Below are 24,679 nucleotides of genomic sequence, written 5' to 3' on the forward strand. Positions count from 1 at the left end.
CTGGAAAATTAGATTCTAAAAAGTATCCAATCTTATTTAGCTTACCGTATATCCTAAGTGTAAGAAACTCGTGATGAAGTCTTTGGTGTAGATATCTTCAAAGATGGAAGGACAATATTCTAATAATTACATACACTCTGTATGTTTTAGGTCATCTTTGCACAGTAATGTAAAGCATGACATAACTGACATCAATTTTCTCATAAACAAGGAAAACAAAATATGACCTGAGGATTCAGTTCTCCCCCGTTCCAAGTTCAATTACAGTTACCAGTTTAAACCAGACAACTACAAAAATATTTGTGAATTTTGTATAAGGTTCTAGTCACCAAATAACTTAATGGGATTCAGGCTTACAAGTAGATGTTGCAAAGTTAGCATAAAGTGATTAACTCTTTGGGTAAGGATTAAGAGGTAATAGTATAAATATGATTTATAATAGTGTAAAGCCTTATACTATGTTCTTCAAAGTTATTAGGGAAAAAACAAGCAAGGTATATACATATTTAACTAACCTTAGATTTAATCAATTACTAAGTCCTTTAGATTAAAAATGAACAATTGATGTCACAAATTCAAAATGGAGTTTTGCTTATTGAGGTAGTAAACATTCCACACACCTGAAACCTTAGTAATAAATATAAGGTAAATAATTTTTGCTATTCATTAACTATATATGCATATAAATATATTTATATCCTTCAATAAACTGTAAGTGGATGAAGCTAGAGAACAGCTCTTTTCTACATCCAACATACGTGACTTGAAAATACACATTCCGGTTTTCAACATATATATAAATTTCCGACCCAGTTTTACAAGATAAATTTGCACAATTTAACTTGTATTATTCCACTGCTAACTACTAGCTATATTAAGTTATTACACAGAAACATTGGTGTAGGGGGACTTCATTCATTCACTCAAGGACAGAAAATGAGAACTGAGCAGTGATTTGATCACCGTAAACTCAATTGTTCCTTTAGTATCCTTAGTATCCTTTAATGCTAATGTATGGCAGATCATTAACCATAAAGTACATTCTAGGATTTAAGGGTCATAAGTGTAGTTCAAAGTCCTTTCACAAAACCATACCATGCCCATTACCTCTGAAAATAAACACTTAGAATTCTTGCACACACTTTAGACCTGTTTGGATATTCCATTCAATTTATTGAAATACTTTTTTTTTTTTTGCTTCACATCTAATTTTTATTTTGGAATGTAAAGCTCTTTTTAATTATAGTTGACTTACAATATTATATTAGTTTCTGGTGTATCATGTAGTGAGTTTTCATACTTATACACCCTACAAAAGTGATCACAGAAGTCCACTATCCACGTGTCGCCATACAAAATTATTGTGACATTGTTGACTGCATTCCCTGTGCTGTACTGTACACCCCGGTGACTAATCTCTAAGTTCGTACCTCAATCCCCTTCACCATTTTTGGCCACAGCCCTACTGCCCCACCCTGTGGCAACTATCAGTTATTCTGTATCTATAAGTCTGGTTTTTGTTCATTTTTTCAGACTCCATACATCAGTGAAATGATACTTTTAAAATACTGCATTACGAATATAGTATAGAATGGAGAAAAATGTTAAATCTTACTTCAAGCAATTACCAATCTAATAGCATCAGAAAAAAGGTACTTTCTAGTTACTCCATGAAATACACATAGGAACTAGTTTTTTTCCAGTCATTCTTTAAGCATTTTCAAGTTGAAAAAATGCATTATAAAAAGTTCAAGAATGTTGTCACCTTCATTTGAGCACTTTTGACACTAAAAATAAGAGACAGAATATCACCACAGCTATAACCATTGGGATTCAAGAGTCATCAAATGATTGGAGTGAAATTTGTCCAAAATTCGTAAAATTTCTGTTTCCCAACAAAATAATTAAATATAAACAATGCATATTCTTTTAAAACAGTCTTTCAGTGTGTCAATATATATGTTGTCTTGGGTAGATGTTTGCTAGAAATGAGCAGGAACAGTTTTTTTCCCTCCAATATCATTTGGCATAGATGTAAAACCAAACTGCTTCTTTCTGCCAGCTAGGCTGCCCTCTACTGGACTGTGTAAGGTATAAAACCAGCAGGACAATGAGATTGTGTTTCATAATACTGTATAGGTATAAATATAAATGAGAACAGGCATATCCCATACATTGAACAAACTGAACTTTCCAGAGTAAGCACAAAAAGAATCCTTCAGTAAACAAAACTGACTTTTACAGTGGAAAAACTATCAGCAGAGTGTTAATTCTACAAGTAAACAATTTTAAGAACTGGTGACAAAGAGGCTTTTACAATCTTAGTCTCCTTATCAATATCTTGGAGGCATATATGGAGCAATAGTTGTACTGGGTATACTCTCATGTCAATCTTTTTATCATGATTTCTGTAATACAAATTACATTCTTGTGAGTCTATCTACTCCATGGATAACATGCATAAACATGGGTCATAGCAGATAACATGCTGAGTAGATCATATTCACAAGTCTCTTGCCAAAAGTGTCAAACTTTTCAGAGCTGTTTCCTTTCTGAAGATTCATTTTAGTTATCAAGATCTTTTCTGTAGTTCATCCCCATGCCTGAGATTTGCAGTAATGTAGGACCAGTTTACCATCACTGCCAAAACACTATAAAAAGAAAAAAGGCAATAAGTTAAACTTAGTTTCATCTAAGAATAACAAAAATTAAGAAAAGAAATGTTATATGTATCATAAATATCTTCATACAATGTACATGTAAGTTATCTATAAAGCTATTTCTCTCAAGAGATGCAAGTTGCTACCGGACACATATTAGTAACCACAATGCTTAATAAAACCTCTCCTTTAAACATCATAGGCATGGGTGACAGGCTTACATATTTAATCTTGTCCCTTCTTTACACCTTTAACTGTAATGTATACACTGATTTGAACTAGTGGTGTTAATGTGTGTATGTACTATAATTACTGCCATGAAACCATTAGAATGTTAAAAGAAGTCATTCTTATGTAGCCTCCTTTTAAATTTCTTAGAGGCAAATCTGGATTATTGATTAATACAAACAATGTAGGAGAAACAAATTAGGTAAAAAAGAAGACCTTACTTTCTGGGCATACTTCAAAGTCATCCTTTATATTATTCATTCCTTAATTCTTTAATCACTGTATAATTTACTGAGATCCAGCTATATTTAAGGTGTTAGAGAAGTAACAGAAAACAAGAAAGTAATCTTTTTCCCCCTAAAGGCAATTAAGAATAGAGTCTCTTAAAATAATGATGAGATTAATAATCATACTGTTCACAGATGTGCATCTTGCATTAAGAAAATAAAGTGGTTATGTTTTACCTCATAGAGGGTTCCAACTTCCTGGTCGGGGGAAGGGGCAAACGACTGATTCACATAAATAAACTGCAAGAAAAAAAAAATGGCAATTCATTTCTAGTGGTACCCTGATTAATCTGTACTTTTCTGGGGTCCAATCAGCCAGTTATTTTAAATTCTTTGTCTTCAGAATTAAAGAAAGCTTCTCTAAATTCCTTTTTCTAATTCTCACAAATTAATCATCTAATAAGATCTTTATGAAGATCATATCCTTCCTGGTAGAAAATAGAATATTTTGTCCTGGAACAGTGGTTCCCTCTTATTATAAATAAAAACTTTTAAATGTTGTTTTTGCAAACAGCTTGAAGGTTTATTCAATAAATTATTAAGAGTATTAATTTTCTCAATCAGCCATTAATTAAGGACAGAATTTTTCCTAACAAAATTTCAGAGACACAGCTTAAAATCAGATCTAATATTTGAGATAGCCTGTGCACTCTTCTTGGGTAAATGACATACATAGTCAGATTTTTTTTTTTCACTTTTACTACCATTGAAAACTCTTAACGGTATTAAACTCCTGGCTGGGTGTACTACTGTAAACTCATTTGTGGCTAAAAAAGACTGTAATATAACTAAAACCTAATGTCCTTATAAACTTGTTCTTTAAAGGATTCATTGTTCAATGTTTCAGTTTAGTCTTGTTTTTACTAAAACATTCTAGCAAAGGTATCCTCTGCTTTTCCAAAGTTCATGTTATGAAAGATCTACATTAGTACCAGTTTTCACTAACTGAAGAAATCTGAAGAGGATTTTCACTTTTACAAAGACAGCAAAAATAGCGTTCAGCATGTTTTGCAGTGAATTACAGAAGCAGTGAGATTGGCCCTGCCCAGCTTTTTCATGGGGAACTGCACTCAGCATCTCAGCATAAGCCACCAAAGCTCTGGATTGTGTCTATGAGCATCTGAGCATTAATTAACAAGCTGTCTCCTAAGATACCGGAAAGCCTAAGGAAACTTGTAAGGTGTTATGCTTAGCATAAAGTCAGATATAATCAAGTGTATTTCATATGATTTGGTAGGCTCTTTTGGGGAGTATGGGTATGCTAAAAAATTTTCCATATAAATTAATGGTAATTGCTTATTTGTTTCATGCTGTTTTGGCTTAGGAAAGGTTTTATAGGAATGCTCTTGTTTCAGATAGGAGAAAGCGGTCCTTAAAAAATTCCTGAAGATATTGAAACAAAAGGTCCCAGGGTCAAAGTAGCTTTTGACAATTTTCTTTTTAGCAAACAAAGTATTACTTGCAGGTACCACATTCAATTTTTCTTTGTCTACAGTCAAATTCTAAGAGTAAAATTTCCTGGGCTTACCATATTCTTTAAAACCCAACAGTATCAGAATAAGTCGATGGTTGACAGACACTGTTTGGGTCACCAACAAAAACAATTATTATTTACATTTCTCCCTTAGATGATACAGTGTGGTAATTAAAAACAGAGGCTCTACTGAGGTTGATCTAGGTTTGAGTTATGGCTCTAAATGGAGTTAACTTTTCTCAGGCTGTTTCCTTATTTACAAGTATGGAAAATAATAGTACCTACTGGGGCTGCTGGGGGAGATAAAATGAGACAGTATCAGTTGCTGGTACATGTGCTCCATAGACAGTTTTAATTATTAAATTATTTTAAAACAGTTAATGAATAAGTATCAATTCATGGTTAAGGCTGAATAATGTGCTAACAAAAACTTCAGAAACTTAACAGAGAACAGCATGCATTTAAATGTGAATTTCTGAATATAGATAAAAGAATCTGCCTTTAGTTCCTGGCAGTTCAACTATGAGTGAACTGTTAGGTACATTTCTCTTCTGGTACACATTTTACATGAGAAAGGCTCCCAGTAGCAGTTTTTATTTCAGTAAACTGAGTGTCTATTATGTCATAGGAATTGCCCAAGGTGCGGAACTATGAAGATTGTATGTTCCATTAATGAATTTTCAGACTACTGGAGAGGCAGGCACATGCAGATAAAACTATAGATGAGAAAAGTGCATCTGACGAGGTGTGTAGTACACAGAGATGTGGCATTTAAGTTAAAGCATCAGGGAATGCCTCCTTGAGATCATAAATAAGATTTAACTAGGTGAAAAGAATAATTAGGATGTTGTAGGCAAAAGTAAGATGGTTTTAGTGTTATAGGGAAAGTAAAACTACAGAACTTGATGTGATTTGTACCAGGAGTCAGAAACTGAAAGTCCACTGCCACCAGGAGCCACCAGGAGCCAGGGTCTGGGGACTGTGGTACTTACTGGGGAAGGGGCTATCGCCTCCTTGACCCCAAGCATCATGGGAACTGCAAATGAGATAGAATCTGACTGAGGAGGCTGCAGTTTGGTTTAGGAGCTGCAAGCTCTGGGGGAGGAGAGAGACAGCGAGGGCAGTGCTGGCTGCAGAAATAGCATGGCAGGAGCAGGCCTGTCCGAGGCTGACGATTATTGGGTGGGAGCAGGCAGAGTACCCTGCCACCACCCCATGTTATAGTATTGCTGTGGGACTCTTCCCAGCACCAGCCAGGAGAGATCCATTGAGAAACTTCATCTAAAACTGCCTGAGGCTCTATCAGGCTGTGGAGAGACCTGACGGAGAGAGACTTTGTGCTTTTTGTGGAGAGGAGCATGAGAACAGGACCCCCAGGGTTTGGTGCTGCAATGAGGGAGCCAACACAGGAACTCCTCTTAAAAGAGGAGCTGAGGCCAGACTCAAGACTCAGCAGGGACCCGGTGCTCACGTGCACCTGCCAGGAACTGAACACCTGAGATTCACTGCAACCAGGCATGTCACCTGACAAGCAGGTGTGCCCAACCCCCAACAGCTAGATTACAGGCGCTGCAAGGCTCTGGAATATCTGCTCAGTGCGAATCTGCAGGAGAAAGCTAAAGGCTCTGAAGGGGCCCTTTCTACCAAACATTCTTCCTCAGGCTGTGATCCATTGAAACCAGTAGAGGAGAGAGATTACAGACAGGTACAACAAGGGGGGGTTCAGGGATCCCCAGCCTCTGTGCCTAGACAGAGCTGTTGTCTGTGCCAAGCAGAAAGAGCTGCCCCTTTTACACAGATTGGCTCCTCACAGGAAACACAGATAATTCACCAAAAACCATACATTGGATGGAATGTATGGTTTATTGGAAAGAATCTGGGACAGAGCAAGTCATGTGGTGAAGAGGCAGGGAAACACTCCCACCATCTTCCCAGAAAACTGAAGAGCATCTCCTGTGAGTGACTCAGGGTTCCCATCCCTGCTATAGCACTAGAAGCCCCCTCTGAAGACAGGTGGAGAAGGTACTGGCAGTCCTTTCTGGTCATTAAATGAACCATTCCTGGGCCCTCGGCTGATGGGAATCAGGCAGAACAGAATAATAGGGGACCAGCCAAAGACTGTGTGTGGATCATTTGTAGTCTTGAACAGGCTGCCTAGAGACAGACCAGGATACCTTCTGACATTACTAGGGGCGGATACAGAAAAAGAAGACAGTGGTAAACACTGGATTCTACAGAGATGAATTCCACCATGGTCTTCTTCATTATTTGCATTAGTTTCTCTCCTGCATAGCTTTTTAAGATTCATTTCTTTTTCTTGAAGTTTGTGCCTATTATTTCACTAGTCTTTTTTTTAATTTTACTTTACTTCAAATCCTTTATTTTGCTCCTCTCTTCTCTTACTGTGTTTTATGTTCTTCCTCCCTCTTATTTTTGCTTTAAATTTTACTTTTTCTCTGGCTACAACTTGTTTCCATTCTGTACTCTTACTATTTCTCCCCTCTCTAGCCTCTCAGAACCATTTTTCTTGTCATTAGTCATCTCATATTCTTTTTCCCATTCTTAAAATACCGTTATTCTCATTCCACCTTTATGAATCTTCACTAGTTGGCTGTTGATAAGGTGGTTATTATTGCATTTCTTCAATTTTATTCTTAGATCTTCACTACTTTCATATTTCAAATCTCGAATTGTACTGTTTCCCTCTCCTACTCCATTTTGCCTTCACCTTGCCCTTTTTGTTTTAAATTTTACTTTTTCCCTGTCTTAGCCTGATTTTCATTCCTCACTCTTAGTATTTCTTCTCTCTCTATTCTCTCAAAATCATTTTTCTTTCCTCTACTTACCTCATAAGCCTTTCTTTCCCTTCATCCCTTCTTATTCCCATTCCACCAGTATTAATCTTTGCTCATTTGTTGTTGGTATTGCTGTGGTGGATCTTTTTCTCCAATTTGGTTCCTGGTTTTTTCATTAGTGCTCAAAAATATTTTTTCTTGAACCTCATACTATACTCTTCCCTTTTCTTACTTCATATTGCCTTATTTCTCCCTTTTAATTACAATGTAAATTCTTTTCTTTACCTTGTTTCTATTCCTTACTCTTACTATTTTTCCTTCCTCTACCCTGTTAAAATTATTTTTCTTTCAGTTAATCATCTCATATTTGTTTTCCTTTCTTATAATAGTAAATCTCCTTACACCTTTATTATTATTTGCTCATTTGCTGTTGATAGTGTGGATGTGGTTATAACTGCAAGAGTGGGTTTTGTTTCCTGAGCTGTTTTGTTTTGTTCTGGCAGCACCTGTACGACATCATACAAGGCATGGTGGGCAAGTGTGACTCTCAGACAGGATACAAAGGAGAAACCCCACCAAAGAATGACTTGACAGTCAAAACCAAATTACAACAAGAGAGAACATACAAACGGGATAAAGGGCATCCCAACAGCACCTAGCTCAGAAGATTATGGGGACTGCACCACTGAGTCCCACAGGTCTTTTACCACAGAAGGTCATTCCATGAAGACAGGAAGTTAAAGCAGATCAATCTAATACACAGAAAGAAACAAGAAGAGCAAATTAAGATGGGGTGACTAAGAAATACACCCAATCAAAAGAAAAGGAGGAATCCCCAGAAAAAGTGCAAAATGAAATTGAAGCAAGCAATCTGTCAGACACCAAGTTAAAAAAGTGGTTAAAAGGGTCCTCAAAGAGCTCAGTGAGAACTACAAGGTACTCTATGGAAGCTACAGGGAACTTACTAGAACTACATCAGCATGAATGGTAGATACTCTACCATTAAGAGCTGCAGGAAATGAGGAATACAATATCTGAAATGAAGAATACACTAGAAGTTATTAAAAGTAGGCTAGATGAAGCAGAGGATCGGATCAACAATTTGGAGGACAAGGTAGGAAAAACTCCAGAGAAAGCAACAAAATGAAAAAGATTAAAAAGAATGAAGAAGATGTAAGGGAGCTGCAGGACAACATGAAACATAATAATATCCATATAATAGGGATACCAGAAGGAGAAGAAGAGCAAGGGATAGAAAACCTGTTTGAAAACATAATGATAAAAACTTCCCTAATTTGATGAGAAAAAGTCACAGAAGTCCAGGAAGCACAGAGGGTACCAATCAAGAGGAACCCAAAGAGGCCCACTGCAAGACACATCATAATTAAAATGGCAAATTCAAAGACAAAGATTTTTAAAGGCAGCAAGGAATAAACAGCAAGTAACATAAAATGGAGCCCTAGGTAAGGCTAGCAGCTGACTTCTTAATGGAAATGCTCCAAGCCAGAAAGGAATGGCAAGAAATATTCCAAGTCGTGAATAGCAAAAGCCTACAACCACCAAGACTACTCTAACCAGCGAGGCTCTCAGTTAAAATGGAAGGCAAAATAAGAAGTTTCCCAGATAAAAGAAGGCTGAAAGAACACATCTCCACCTAACCAGCACTGTAAGATATGCTAAAAGGACTATTTTAATAAGATAAATGAAAGAGACAGAGACAGACAGACAGACAGAATCAGGTAAAAAGGGAAAAAATGTCAATGAGTAAGTACTTATCAATAATAACCTTAAATGTGAGTGGATTAAATGCTCCAATCAAAAGACATAGGGCAGCTGAATGGATAAGAAAACATGACCCACACATACGCTGCCTACCAGAGACCCACCTCAGAATGAAAGACCTACACAGAATGAAAGTGAAGCGATGGAAAAAAATATTCCATGCAAACGGACATGAAAAAAATCTGGGGTAGCAATACTCATATCAGACAAAATAGATTTCTAAACAAAGGCCATAAAAAAAAAACAAAGAAGGACAGTATATAAAACTTAAAAGTAATAATCCATCAAGAAGAAATAACCATTGTAAACATATATGTACCCAAGACAGAATCACCCAAATATATAAGGACAATCTTAGAGGACTTCAAGAAAGATATAGACAGCAATACCTTCACTGGAAGGGATTTTAACACCCCATTACCAATAGTTGACATTTTACTAGAAAAATAATCAATAATAATATTGTAACATTAAATAATACATTAGATCAAATGGACTTATTTGATATATACAGAACCTTTCATCCCAAAGAAGCAAAATATACATTATTTTCCAGTGTACATGGAATACTTTTAAAAAGAGACCACATGGTATGATACAAAACAAGCCTCAACAAATTCAAGGAAACTGAAACCATATCAAGCATCTTCTTGGATCACAATGGCTTGAAACTAGAAACCAATCTCAAGGAAAAAAAAAGCAAAAACATTCAAATTCATGGAGATTGAATAACATGCTTTTAAATAATAAATGGGTTAACAAATAGATCAATAAATCAGTATGTGTCTGGAAACAAATGAAAATGAACTCATGACAACCCAAAACTTATGGAACACAGCTAAGGCAGTCCTGAGAGGGAAATTCATAGCAATACAGGCCCACCTAAAAAAGACAGAAAAGTCTCAAACAAAAAAACCTAAACCTACATGTACAAGAACTAGAGGAACAACAATAAGCAAAGCCCACAAGAAGTAGACGGAAAGAAATAGTCAAGGATCAGAACAGAATTAAATGACATAGAAACTAAAAGAACAATTTAAAGGATCGATAAATCTGTAAAATGGTTCTTTGAAAAGATAAAATTAACAAGCCTTCAACCAGACTCATCAAGAAGCAAAGAGGACCCAAATACAGATGAAAGAGAAGAAGTTATAATCAATACCATAGAAATACAAAGGATTGTAAGAAATTAGGAACTAGGAAAAAAATCCTATTTACTATAGAAACGTTAAAAATAAAGTACATAGGAATAAACTTAACCAAAACCTATACTTGGATAACTACAAGAACACCGAAGAAAGAAATTAAAGGAAGGAAGATATAAATAAATGGAAGTATATACCATGTTCATGAATTGGAAGAATTAACATCATTAAAATGTGCATACTACCCAAAGCAATCTGTAGATTAAACACAATCCCTATTACAATATCAATGACATGTTCCACAGATCTAGAACAAATATTTGAAAAATTTATATGGAATCAAAAGAGACCCTGAATAGCCTCACAACCTTGAGAAATTAGAACACAGAAGGAAGAATCACAGTGTCTGATATCAAACTATACTACAAGGCCACTATAATCAAAACACTGTGGCATTGGCATAAGAACAGACACACAGATTAATGGAACAGAATAGAGAGCTCAGAAATAAACCCATGTCTCTACGGTCAATTAATATCTGACAAAGAGGACAGGAGCATAGAATGAAGTAAAAATAGCATCTTCAATAAATGGTGTTGGGACAGGTACATACAAAAAAATGAAGTTAGATTACCGACTTATACCGCAGAATAAAATAAAAATGGATAAAAGACTAAAACATAAGCTCTAACACCATGAAAGTCCTAGAGGAGAATATAGGCAGGAAATTTCAGGTATCTCACACAGCAATATTTTTGCTGTTATGTCTCCCAGGGCAAGGGAAATAAAGGAAAAAATAAACAAACGGGACTACATCAAATTTCTTCTCCATGGCTACAGAAAATATCAACAAAATATTTTGGAAAGGGAACTGATTGTAATAGACAACATATTTGGCAATGACACCTCACACAGAAGTCTAATCTTTAAAATATATAAAGAACTCCTGTGACTCAACACCAGGAAGACAAACAATCCAATTAAAAAGATGGGTGAAGAACCTGAAAGACACTCCTCTAAGGAAGATATGCAGAGGGTCTATAGGCATATGAAAGGATGCTCAGCATCACTAGCCATCAGAGAGATGAAAATTAAAACCACAATGAGATACAACCTCACACAGATCAGAATGGCCATCATAAAATCAACAAACAAGTGCTGGTGAGGATGTGGAGAAAAGGGAACCCTAGTGCACTGTTGGTGGGAATGCAGACTGGTGCAGCTACTGTGGAAAACAGTATGGAATTTCCTTAAAAAATCTGTAAATGAACTGCCTTTTAACCCAGCAATTCCACTGCTGGGATTATACTGTAAGAATTCTGAATCACCAATTCAAAAGAACTTATGAACCCCTGTGTTCACAGCAGTGCTATTTATAGTAGCCAACTGCTGGAAACAGTCTAAGTGCACATCAGTGAATGAGTGGATCAAAAAACTGTGGTACATTTACACAATGGAATACTACACAACAAAATAAGGAACTCCTACTTTTTGTGTTAGCATGGATGGAACTGGAGAACATTTTGCTAAGTGAAATAAGCCAGGCAGTGAAGGATAAATACCATATGATTTCACCTATAAGAGGAATCTAATGAACAAAACAAAGTAGAACCAGAGACATGGAAACAAGGAACAGACTGACAGGGACCAGAGGGATGGGAGAATGGGATAAGGGTGGAAAGAGGAGGAAGTGACTAGTTTCAGAACATGTATGAAAGACCCACAGACATGGACAACAAAGTGGGGAATGACTGTAGAGCAGTGGGTGGGCTGGACGGAGGAGAACCAAAGGGGAAAAATTGGGACAACTATAATAGAACATTAAATATTTAATAAAAAGAAAGTGAAAGTTAAAAAAAATTTTAGATACTCTTTCCCTAGTAAATTTTTCAGGGAGGGTTTTTGGGAATAGTATTCTCCGAGTCTTACACATTACTAACAATTGTGTCCTGATTAACAGTTTTGTTGTATATGAAATCCTTATTTCATATTTTCTTTCCTGGTATCTTCACTGTCAAAGTCTAACAATAACCTCGTTTTCTAAGTCATTTCCTCTTTTTCCCCTTAGATGTCCAAAAGCATTAAAAAATTTTCAAGTCCAATAATTTTACCAGAATGAATCTTAATGCTCATTATTCTGGCCTGACATTCTCAGGTATATATAAAAAATTAATATATTTATATGTTTTTCTTCTCTGTCCCAAAAAAATCTCTTTTTAAGTTCTTGATTTTTCATCATTTCAAAATAATATAAGAATTCATAGACATTATTTTATCTTGTATAATTTTCTTGATGTCTTTTAGTTTGCTCTGAAATAATAAGTTATAGTAACTGACTTGTAGGCACATTTTTCTGGCCTGCTTTGTCTTCAGTGATGTTATTATTTTTCTTTCCCCTCCAATAACATTTTATGAGATTTGACCTTCACACTTTTCTGTTGCTTGTTTTTAAATGAATTTAGTCTTCAATTTTTGAACACTAAAGAATGAGGTTTGAATAGTTTTTCTAACTCTAGAGAATGCCCTCTTCTGTTTTTTCTTTTTCCCCCTTTTTTGGTATAGTGTTCAACAGTATGGAAGCCTGCTTTTTGAAACTCCAGGTTCTGTTCCCCTCTACTCTGATCTGGTCCTTCTATTTCCTTTCTTTCTCATGTTCCTACTCTGTTCAGTTTTGATTCACTTCTAGAAGCTCCTCCTCAGTGTGGAGTCTTGTCTTGGAAGGGAAGGAGCTTTACTGAATTTATTTTGAGATCTCCTGCAAGGCAGACTGCTCCAGTCCTTTCAGTTCACCTCAGTGAAGATATATGGTAATAACCTACTATATATGGGAGAGAATGAAACCCTCTCGATTTCAGCTACTATTCTTAAAATGTCTACTGCACTTTCCAGTAAAAAGGTGGTTAGCTATTTCCAGGTTTTCTCTTTCTCAGTGTTGTTAGATGCCAATCCTGTTGCTTTTTCCTTTCAGCACAATGCTGATACCACGTGGGTACAGTTGTTGGTGATTTGTCTCCACAAACTTGCATTTAAAGGTTCATGAGGATATTTGTCATCTAGTTTTATTATAAATACTGAACATGGGTATTTGCTTTTGCCATCTAGTTTACATTATTGTGGGAATTTGGAGATTCAACTAAGTTTTTAAATCTTCACCCAAGGACACTTTCACTTGTGTTTGGAGAAAGAGAGAGAAAGACAGAGAGCGAGCGAGAATGCGAGAGAGAGAGAGAGAGAGAGAGAGAGAGAGAGAAACATCAATGTGAGAGAAGCACTGATCAGTTGCCTCCGTACACACCCAGACTGGGGATCTGCACAGGGACCAGGGATCACATGTGCCTGCCACTGGATCAGGATGAACCCAGCAGGAATCAAACCCAACACCTTTCGGTTACCTGATGATGCTGTAACCATTGAGCAACAGTGTCCAGGGCTCAACTATGCCTTCTGACACCACTGCTATCTTCTCTAAATCCCTAGTATTATTTTTTTTCTATAACATCCATTTTGCTAAAATAATGTAGGGTACAGCTAGATGAAAGTCAGAAGATGTAAGTTCTAGTTTAAAAAGGTGACAAAACATTACTTTTATGTTTCCTATTGATTAAATAAAAGGGATAATCAGATTCACTGTAGAGGTTTAAGGTAGAAACATATAAAATTGCTGTTTTTGTAGTTTAAAATGATTAATGACAATTTTACATGATTCAGTCTAACATATGTGAATATTAATCAAATTCAGATTACTGGATATAGGCAATAGAAAAGGTCAAGTCTAATGATAACATATAACATAGCATAGCTTCATCTTTTCTTCTAATTATAAATTTCTAAAAGCAGTGTCTTTAAAAAAAGATTTATTTACTTTTAGAGAGGGGACAGGAAGAAAAGAGGAAAAGAAACATCAATGTGTGGTTTGCTCTCTTATGCCCCCTACTGGGCACCTGGCCTGCAACCCAGGCATGTGCCCTGACTGGGAATCAAACAGGCGACCCTTTCGTTCACAGGCCAGTGCTCAATCCACTGAGCCACGCCAGCCAGGGGTAAAAGCAGTGTCTTGATTATTTGGTGTTCCTCTAGTTTCCTACCTCCCCAGCTCTTCATGAAGAGATATAGCTCTGCTCATTTTTCTCAGCTATATGTCATCATTTTGCTGACTTTTTCATTTAGACTTGGACTTTAGGGAAGGCCCTCTGCTTCTGAAGATTTAACTACCATATGCATGTGGATGATATAATAATCTTCTTGCCCATCTCTAACATTTAATTAAATTCTATATGGCTTTCTTATAAAACAGATGCGTTTCTCACTCTGATTGGTCACATAGTAAAATGGTCAACTATAAAACTCAAACATCCCCAATACTTTTCCTAAACAAGTTTTTTTGGAGGAACCCTTGGCTCTATACTGTTTTTACCTCAAATTACTTCTAGTGATTGATCTACCTTGTGCTTGCACCTATGTTCATTTTATGAGAGCCATGTACAGTAAACTCTTATACTGATATTAATATTGGCCAAGATAAAGGTGTCTGATATATTAATATGCAACAACATTCCAAATAACTATAGACATTTAAATTTCTGTAGTTGAAGACCAAGTTAAAAATCAGTGGCATTCAGCCCTGGCCAATCGGCTCAGTTGGTTGGAGTATTATCCCGTACACCAAAAGGTTATACGTTTGATCCCCAGGTAGAGCATGTATGGGAGGCAACCGATGAATGTTTTTCACTTTGTCTCCTTTCCTCTCTAAAAAAATCAATAAGGCACATTCTCAGGTGAGGAAAAAAACAGTGGCATTTAAAATATTAATCTTTATAATTGCTACCATAAAGTGCTCAACATCTACTATAATATGAAATAAGAATATCTCTTAATTCTTCCATAATGTATAGCAAAGATATATTGCTTACCGCTAGATGAATGAGAACAAAGCAACACTAAATCAAAACAAATTTTAAAACCTAAAAATTTCTATATTAATATTCTACGATAGACTTTTCTGCATGGGCATTCAAGTGACTTTTTGAAAAAACAAAACGAAAACAAAAACAAAAAACAAAAACACACATAAAACCACCAATACAGTAGATTAAAAAAAAGCCCATTGTAAATCTAAAATTCATTTCATTTCAGGGTTCCCCAGAGAATTCTTCAATAAAGTACAGAAATTACACCAACAAAAGAAATAACATTCTGAAGTAACATATGTGGCTCCATATGTATTTTTATATATAAGTTATTGATTATTGCCTAGTAACTATTATAAATTACTGCAGAAAAATATTCACCACTGGTTTCATACCAACTGTTCTGAAGCCACAAGTTTAAGGAACTTTTTGATGAAGTCAATGAGTCCTTGGATGGTTCGGGTTCGCTCTACAGCCCACTTCTTTGTTTTCATTATAGGGGTGTCTCCCACAGCCTTTAGCAGGATGTCAACTGTAAAAGGAAAAGAAATTGACAATTGCATTGAAACATCTAAAGTGAAATTAAACCTTTAATCTGCACTTAAGTTTATATATTGGGTTGGCCAAGAGGTTCATTTGCTTTTTTTCCCTGGAATGGCTCTAGTACTGTTAGTTGTCTTTAACTTCACTCAAAACAATTTTGTTACATTGCACTGTGACAGCTGTCATAAAAAAAACTTATCAAAACTGGTTAATTTTGGGGGACTTCCGCCAAGATGGAGGCATAGGTGGAAACACTGTGCCTTCTCGCACAACCAAGTTTAAAAACAACAAAGTTTTAGCAACAAAAATGCAGCCAAACAGCAGAAAATTGAACTATATTGAAGTCCAATAACAACGAACCACTCAGCCAGACCTATAAGAGGGGCAGAGCCAGCAGCAGAACGGGACTGGGCAGGAAAGATCCACCAGACTGACCTAGGTGTGCAGACTGCGGAGGACAAATCCCAGGTGTGGAGTAGCAACAGGTGGACCCACTGAGGGCGCAGGGTGGCAAGCTGATCTCGGTCGCACATTTGCATGCAGATAAACCTGGGGGAAGGAGCTAGCGGTGAAACAGATCACGCAGGCCCCAGTGGCAGGAGGCAGCAGAGGGGACCACTACTGTCCCACTCTGACCCCGCCTCCACTTACAGCGTCACAAACCAGCGACCTAGGTGGCCCTGCCCAGGTGAACACTTAAGGCTCCTCTCCTCATACGTAACAGGTGCGAACAGATCAAAACATGGCTCAAGAAGAACTCAGAGCCCCAGAGCCCATAAATCTAAGTGAACAAAAAATTGCCAACCTATCAGATGCACAGTTCAAAACACTGGTGATCAGGATGCTCACAGATCTGGTTGATTTTAGCCACAAATTAGAGGAACATATGAAGGCTAAACTAATTGAAATGAAGGGAAATGCACAAGAAACCGACAGTGATAGAAAGGAAACTGGGACTTAAATCAAGGGAGTGGACCAGAAGGAAGAAAAAAATGACCAAACAGAAAAACATGAAGAAACAAGAATTCAAAAAAAATGAGGAGAGGCTATGGAACCTCCAGGACATCTTTAAACGCTCCAACATCCGAATTATAGGGGTACCAGAAGGGGAAGAGGAACAGCCACAAGTGGGAAACTTATTTTAACAAATAATAAAAGAGAACTTCCCCAATCTGGCAAAGGCAATAGACTTCCGGGAAATCCAGGAAGCACAGAGAGTCCCAAAGAAGTTGGGTTCAAGAAGGAACACACCAAGGCACATCATCATTACATTAGCCAAGATTAAAATGAGAGAGAGAATTCTAGAAGCAGCGAGAGATAAGGGGAGAGTCACCTACAAAGGAGTTCCCATCAGACTGTCAGCTGATTTCTCAAAAGAGACCCTACAGGCAAGAAGGGGCTGGAAAGAAGTATTCCAAGTCATGAAATCCAAAGATCTACAACCAAGATTACTCTATCCAGCAAAACTTTCCTTTAGAATGGAAGGACAGATAAAGTGCTTCTCAGATAAGGTCAAGTTCAAGGAGTTCATCATCACCAAGCCCTTATTATACAAAATGCTATAGGGACTTATCTAAGAAAAGGATGATAAAAAATATGAACAGTAAATGACAACTCACAACTAAACCTAAAAGAAAGACAAAATCAAAAGCTAAGCAAGCACACAACTAGAACAGGATCAGATTCACAGAAATGGAGATCACATGGAGGATTATCAGCAGGGAGGGATGAGAATGGGGGAGAAGGTACAGGGAAGAAGAAGCATAAATGGTAGGCAAAAAACAGATAGGGGGAAGTTAAGGATAGTATAGGAAATGGAGAAGCCAAAATGGGACAACTGTAATAGCAGAATCAATAAAACATATGTAGAAAGATAAAAACACAACTGAATTGCAAAAAAAAAAAATTGTGCTGTTATGGAGAAGGTGCTGTGACTGATTGAACATGTCAAAAATGATTTGTGAAGTTTCTTGGTACTACTGATATTTTGGCCAATTCTTTGCTGTGGGGCTGTCTCGTGCATTGGAAGATGTTTAGCAGCACCCCTGGCCTCTACATTAGAAGGTAACAGTGGGAGATAGCCAGCATACTAAAAATATCCAAATCAATTAAGTTATTGGTGAAAATGAAAAACATGTCCTTTATTTTAGGGAAAAAACTAAAAGGACCTTTTGGCCAACCCAACATTTATGATACTGGAGGTATGTCTAAGATATACAAGTATTAGGTAAGATTCTTTTTTGTTGTGTTTTTGTTTTTTTCCTCCTTGATTCTACAATCCCACAAAGGTCTCCCCATGCAAATAATCTTTCAGTGTAATTTTAAGAATTCTGGAAAAAAAGGAACATAAATGGTCAATAAACATATAAAATATATAGAGTCATGGCCCTTTTCACCTATTGAATTAGTGAAGATTAGAATAATACTGTATGTGACACAACTGTTGGGGATACAAAATGGTATACCATTTTTTGAGAACAATATGATAATATATTAAATGAGGAATATACACTGACTCAATACTACTACTAATAATAATTCTAGGAATCTAGATTAATAAAATATGAGATGTAAAGAGGTTCACTTAGAAGGACTTCACCTTTGTTGAAACATTTATTTTTATAGGGAAAAAAACTGGTAAACCTAAATATCCAATAATACATATATACGTGTGTGTATACATATCTGTGTATACACATATACATACACATACATACATACATATATATGTATATATATATGGGGGGAGAGACACACACACAGAGGTAAAGATAAGGATAGATATTTTTTTTAGAGGGAAGAAGGGAGGGAGGGAGCTTGAGAGAGAAACATTCATTGTTCCACTTATTTACCCATTCATGGTTGATTCTTGTATGTGCCCTGACAGAGGATTGAACCTGCAACCTTGGTATATGGGGTGATGCTCTAATCAACTGAGCCACCCAGCCACGGTTTGCCAACAAGGATACTTAGACAGCATTAGTTAAATAAAGGATATTATAGTCTATGATAGAATTTATATAATTCAGTAAAGAACACACACTCTAAAATCTCTGGTTTCAAAATCCTAGCTCTGTCACTTGCTAGGGATATAAACTCTTTAGTCTTTCTGTGCCAGAGTTTCTCCACTTGTAAAATTAAGATGATAGCACCTATCTCATAAGGTTGTTTTGAGGATTAAGTGAATTAATATACATAAAGTGTTTAGAACAGTATCAGCTCACAACTCATACTCACTGAACCTTTAGGTTAGAAGGTGCCATTAAAGAACACATATTACAAAAACATATTTAACACTAAGAAAAAGTTATCAAAATGTACTAAGTATAAACCAGTACGTATAATAAAGCCTCAATTTCATTAAAACCATCACAAACACAAATTCATATGAATGGGGAATATGCACCAAAATGCTACTTCTCAGTAATGACAATATAGGTAATTATTTTGTTTTATTTGTGCTTGTTGCAAACACCAAATTTCCTAAAAAACACCTTAACACAATAATTATTAGAAAGAAAATACAACTAGGAGCCAAAAAGTTTCAGTTAGAGAAATTAAAGGTTTCAATAATCCAAAATACAAACCCAAACTATGAATCTGTCTCCTGAACGTACTATGCTTTTAAAAAAGAAAAGGGAGGTGGTGAACAAATAATACAATATACAGATGATGTATTACAGAATTGTACACTTGAAACCTATATAATTTTATTAAACAATGTCACCCCAGTAAATTCAATAAAAAGGAAAAAGTCTATCTACACTCAAAAGCAACACTGAAAGCAAAATAGTGTATTGCTGCCCCCTAAAGTTAATTCTGTTCTAATACATCCCTCTAGTCCCATTCAGTAGTATTAAAAAACTGGGACCTAAGGGAGTCAGAGATAAATATATTCAAGTTTACCCCTTATAATGAAGGCACTTAGAGCACAAAATACACACAGTATTTTTCCCTGCTAAATTTTGTATTCCTTTTTCTGCTTAAAAATTCTAGCTTCAGTTATTTAGAGAAGAGGAATAAATTGGAAGATAAATGAAGGAATTTTGAATAACTCACTTCCATACTCCCTCAATCCCCTGAGGCTACCAACAACTCAGATGCAACTGGGCATTTCAAGAAAGTGAAGCAGAAAATACTGTGAATTTTACTATTGAATGAAAAAAAATTTAAGGGCAAGGAGCTAAAGGAGGACACATTTATTTTAATTATAACTTTTTTTAACTCTAAAGGTGATTTGCTTGTAGTTCTCAACTCTAGTAAGCACTGGAATCAACTGAGGTAACAATTTAATTTACAAGAATACAGGTGTCCACATGACTTAAATTAGAGTATGTTTAAAGCAGGGTCTTGGGCATAGGTATGTTCAAAAGCTCTCCCAGGTGATCCTAATGTGAAGCCAAGACCAAGAACCTCGTTTTGTTTTAATTTTTGTTCCATAGATTAAACCAGATGTGGAGCATATGAATGCATTGGCTAAGCTCCTTTCATCAGAAGGCATCCTCAAAAAAGGATGACACTTTCAGGGTAGAAATTCAATAGCTAGAAACTAGAAACTTAGTTTCTACCAAGGAAACTAAATAAACTTGAGAGAGGCAAACACAAAGCTCATGGAAGTCAGAAAAAGAGCCATTTTTTAAATGATGGTGTATATACACAAACACACATACAGACACACATACATACACTGTGCAAACCAAAGAAAACATGCTATATAACCTCAAGCCATATCCCAGTTACAGGTCATTATTTTTTAGCCAGTTTTAGAATGCTATCTTCAGCATTAAGTAGGAAACTCTTGACTAAGACTGTCAGAGATGAAAACAAGCCATCTGAAAGTACGTTACTGCTCACAGCAAAATGGAAAAAAAAAAGCGGGGTGGGGGGAATAAAATCTATAAAACTCATGGAATTCTTCTGAAGAAAGACTGTAGTGGTTATCTATAAAAAGAATCAAGGGCTTGTTTCTCTAGTAATGCATCATTTGGAAATGATAGATCAGATTTCCCCCAAATGTAGAAGCAGTGTAACTTTAAAGGGGGACAGTGCTGAGAGAGACAACTATCCTTCATGGCAGAAGAAACTGAATTCTGAGGAGAGGCCTTGAGATCACTAAGCAGAAAATATGCCAATATCTACACTAAGACTCTGGACTGAGAAAACTTGTCTGAGTCCCAGGGTCAACCTCTGAATTATAGGTGTTGATTTGCTGATTTTCTCATAAGCAACTGTACACAAAGCACCCCAGAACAAGTAAATTTAGGAATTTCTGTATTTTACAATGGCAAACTAATTCTCAAGCAATACAGGGTTGATGACTGCTAGTTCAAGCAATGAAATGATTCACAAAGGCTCCAAAAATTTTTGTTTTTAAAGGCGATTCCTATGCCACTAGTTTTCCCTTAGCATTTCTTCATTCTGGGCAAAATTTCAGTTTTTTGGTTCAAGAAGTGAATTCACACGCAATTTGTATAAAAAACTGCAACTAGTAGGAAGGCGGGGATTCTAATCCACACGTGCCACCCACCATCCCTATGATCTTAAATCATTATTCTAATAATTAGGTATCGTGTAAAGTACCTAGAGCTACCGAGATCCCACTCAGTTCGACGTCCGGCCAACTGCAAGTTAGAGTGCAGTGTCGTAAATACTGTGGCAAGTTAATTTAAGTACTGGACACCACACTGCCAAGGTACCTCCAGTAACGGCTTTAAGAGGGACGATATTCAAAAGTCTTCAAAGCCGAAAAGTACGTTTCCTCTATCCTGACTGGTCAAAAACCACGTCTGGGACGTGCTCTCTAAATTTTGCTTCTTTACTGGCCGCCATCCCTACCGTGAAGCCATCTAAACCTTCCACCTCTGCCCAGAAAGAAACTACTTTCAAAATTACTTTTTTTCTTGGTGTCGCCGGCAGGTTCCTCTGTACCCGGGGAGACTGCAGCGGAAGAAGGAGGCTCCGGAGTGGCTGTTCCTGGGGAGACGTCCGCAGCTCCTTCGCTGTCAGCTGCGCCTGAGGGAGGGAGCTGCAGCACAGTCTCCGACTCCTCAGCCATTTTGTTCCGCGGGAGTCGAGAGCGGAAGTGGGGAGTCAGCGAGTGCAGTGGGCGGGCTTTGCGACCCGGAGTGTGGAAAAGCGAGCACCAAAGTGAGGGGACCCAACCCAGCAGCGACAGCTGGGGGAGTCGGCTGGTCCTCTATGTCGATCCTGCGGCAGATCCCTAACCCTTAATACAGTGACTACTGTTTTCCCACAGCAACACAGCTCGGGAAAGAGAAGGTGGCTTGCATCGCCCTGGACCACTCAGCTCGCAGGTGACCCTCTGGCAAAAGGGTAACAGCCTGGAGTGTTTCCGCTTCCCTCCAAGCCAGCCCCGCTCTGGCCCCGCCTGGGCCCCGCCCCTCCAAGTCCCCGCCCCACGACTCGGGGGCGCGCGCGCGTGCCGGAGGGGGCGGGTGGGGAAGGATCAGCGGCGAGATCCCGAGGCTGGGATAGCGCACCCGCCCCCGTCCTGGCCTCCAGAGCCCACCTGATCCGCCCGGCTTAGCCATGATTAAGGCGATCCTCATCTTCAACAACCACGGGAAGCCGAGGCTGTCCAAGTTCTACCAGCCTTACGTGAGTATCCCGCCGCCGCCGAAATGGGCGAGCGGGAGTCGTTGGCAGCTGGCAGCGCCCTCAGTGCGACTCCCTCAGGCGGCCGCGGCCCTTCTCGCGCCCTGGCAGCCTTGCCTTGCGGGGCTGTCAGCCTCCGGGTGGGTGTGAGCGAGGTGCCAACCACCCTTTGCGCTCCCTGTCCTCCGACGTGGCTTTGCTTAGGCGGCTCCTCCACCAGTCTGTTGCCTGGATGGTTTCCCGGCTGCGCGGTCGAGGCCCTGGAGACTTTCCGGTGCGGGGCCCTCCCGGGCGGGCAGCCTCAGCCCACCTGCGCCCGCTAGCCCACGAGCGCTCTCGCCTTCCTGACACCGCCGACTTCTGTTAGCTTTTGAGAAAGACAGCGGAGCTAGTTGGTCTCGTAGCCCCACCTTTCTGACTCCCAGCCTTTCTTGGTGGACTTCTTTCTCTTCTATGGACAGATGGGCTACTGTTGTTCACTGTAATCCTCTCACTGAGCAGGAACTTCAGCTTCCTGCCTTTTGATATTTGCACGCTTTGTATAGTCTCTTGTATGTTGTGATACGGGATCGACTGCGCTGTTTGACTTCACGTGTCTCCTTGTTAAAGAAAAAGATAAGTGAGGAGCTTACATTTTTATTGGACTTTTTCCTTAGTGGCTGTAAATTATTTCCTCCTGTTATAACTGGCGACTTTTGTAGTTGACCAGCTATAACTGTGATTCTATACTTAAAAGTTATGATTTGGCATCTTTCTACGTAAGGGAATTTGTCCTAATTTATAGTTTTTTTCTATGTATGAAGAATAGTAATATTTGTAAAATTATTTTAGAGGTGTAAATGTTGTTTAAAAATGCAGGAGATCTTAAGGTGGTAAAGATAAGTAATTTGGTAATGGTTAATGGAGAATTATGTGCCCATCTGAGGCCAAATTCTCCATTAGGTAAAACACTTAAAAGTTGGGCTATCATCAGTAGGGTTAATTTAGAGATATAACTATTGCATAGTGATTGGGACATTTGCTTACAGTCAGAAATGAACTTTCAATTAAATATTTAAATTGTGCCAAGGCTAATGCTTTTATGCAAATTAATCCTAGATCGAAATCATTCCTGCCATTAGAAATTAAATGTGAAGATGTCATTTTGCCTAAAATGATAATTCAGTCTGTGAAGGTGTTAGTTGAAGTGAGAAATCTTGAGCTTATTCCTCGTTTCCTTAAGTAGTTTTGGTTTTGCTAGTGATAAAGAATATTTTCTACTACTATTTGGCTTGAGTATAATGTAATTTAAATGCTAATTCTTTATTTAAGAGTTCTACATACATTCATTAATCCAGGACAGAATTCTAGTTGATCCTTCTGGATGAAAAAAAAATGCCTCTCACTTTACATTGTTACCCATTTATTTAAAATATAGTACTAGCCTTTATTGAGGGAGCTTTCTCTTAACCATTTTGCTTGTGTCATCCATTTGCAATACAGAAAAGTATGGTCTGATAATGAAACAATTAAAAAATTTGCTTTTCCATGTCTACACTCAATAATTAGGCAATATTAAAAATAGGTTTCTTGCCTAATCCATAATATCAGTGTAACCATTCCTGTAGTTTAGAATTTAACCATCTACAGAAAAATGAGTGTAATCTGGGAATCCAGGAATCTTTCTCTTGTTTAACAATGGAGCAGAATATGTTTTACCTTTACTCAGTAGGTAGCAGTGAAGGTTAATGTGGAAAGAGGCAGTTCTAGCAGCAGGGGCAGCTCTGGTGTCATTTTTGGCCTTTGCATAAGTGACATTGTTACTGGGGGCAGGAGGCTAAGAGGTATATAAAGACAAATCTAGTGGTCACTGGTCATGTAGAAGTAGGGATGCCAGAAGCTGTTTTTATGTAATTAGTTTTATAAACTGGGTTTTGCCAATTGTATTTTTGTCATTCAGGAATAATGTAAGGTTATTTCTTTTGTTTATATATTTGCTTCCTTTACCAGACCATAAGCTGTTTGGGGCAGAAATCTCTTTTCACTCATTTATTTCAGTCAGTTTGTCAACAAATATTTATTTCATGCCTACCAGGTTCAGGCAGTGTTTTAAAATCTGGGGATAAGTCTTGGCTGGTGTGACTCAGGGAACTGAGCATTGGCCTGGGGACTGAAAGGTCACCAGCTCGATTCCCAGTCAGAGCACATCCCTGGGTTTCAAGCCAGGTCCCCAGTTGGGGGCCTATTAGAGGCAACCTGTCAAT

The 24,679-nt window shown here is 37.7% G+C and overlaps 2 protein-coding genes across 5 annotated transcripts in view; one reads left to right on the top strand and one right to left on the bottom strand.

The window, feature by feature from the left end:
- Nucleotides 1-501: 501 nt before the first annotated feature.
- Nucleotides 502-22,136, bottom strand: ATG12 (autophagy related 12). 3 transcript variants are annotated; one of them, XM_037141787.2, is made up of 4 exons: nucleotides 21,714-21,972; nucleotides 15,674-15,810; nucleotides 3,353-3,415; nucleotides 502-2,651 (listed from the first exon to the last, which is right to left on the bottom strand). In XM_037141787.2, exons 1-4 carry the CDS (start codon nucleotides 21,874-21,876, stop codon nucleotides 2,592-2,594), a joined length of 423 nt encoding a protein of 140 aa, XP_036997682.1. In that variant the 5' UTR covers nucleotides 21,877-21,972; the 3' UTR covers nucleotides 502-2,591. The 3 variants fall into 3 exon arrangements, with proteins under 3 accessions (XP_036997682.1, XP_036997684.1, XP_036997685.1); XM_037141789.2 differs by lacking the exon at nucleotides 3,353-3,415 and having other exon boundaries at nucleotides 21,714-22,131; XM_037141790.2 differs by lacking the exons at nucleotides 502-2,651; nucleotides 15,674-15,810 and having other exon boundaries at nucleotides 3,354-3,415; nucleotides 21,714-22,136.
- A 46-nt stretch (nucleotides 22,137-22,182) lies between these two features.
- The window catches only part of AP3S1 (adaptor related protein complex 3 subunit sigma 1), an 80,076-nt gene continuing 77,579 nt past the window's right edge, over nucleotides 22,183-24,679 (top strand). For both annotated transcript variants that reach the window (XM_037141786.2, XM_053665277.1), the window contains exon 1: nucleotides 22,183-22,439. In XM_037141786.2, coding sequence (XP_036997681.1) covers nucleotides 22,371-22,439 — 69 coding nt within the window. In that variant the 5' untranslated portion in view covers nucleotides 22,183-22,370. The remainder of the gene's footprint in view (nucleotides 22,440-24,679) is intronic.

The sequence above is a fragment of the Artibeus jamaicensis genome, unplaced genomic scaffold (genome assembly GCF_021234435.1).
Source record: "Artibeus jamaicensis isolate MK-2021 breed Jamaican fruit bat unplaced genomic scaffold, CSHL_Jam_final contig_402, whole genome shotgun sequence".
Classification (NCBI taxonomy): Eukaryota; Metazoa; Chordata; class Mammalia; order Chiroptera; family Phyllostomidae; genus Artibeus; species Artibeus jamaicensis.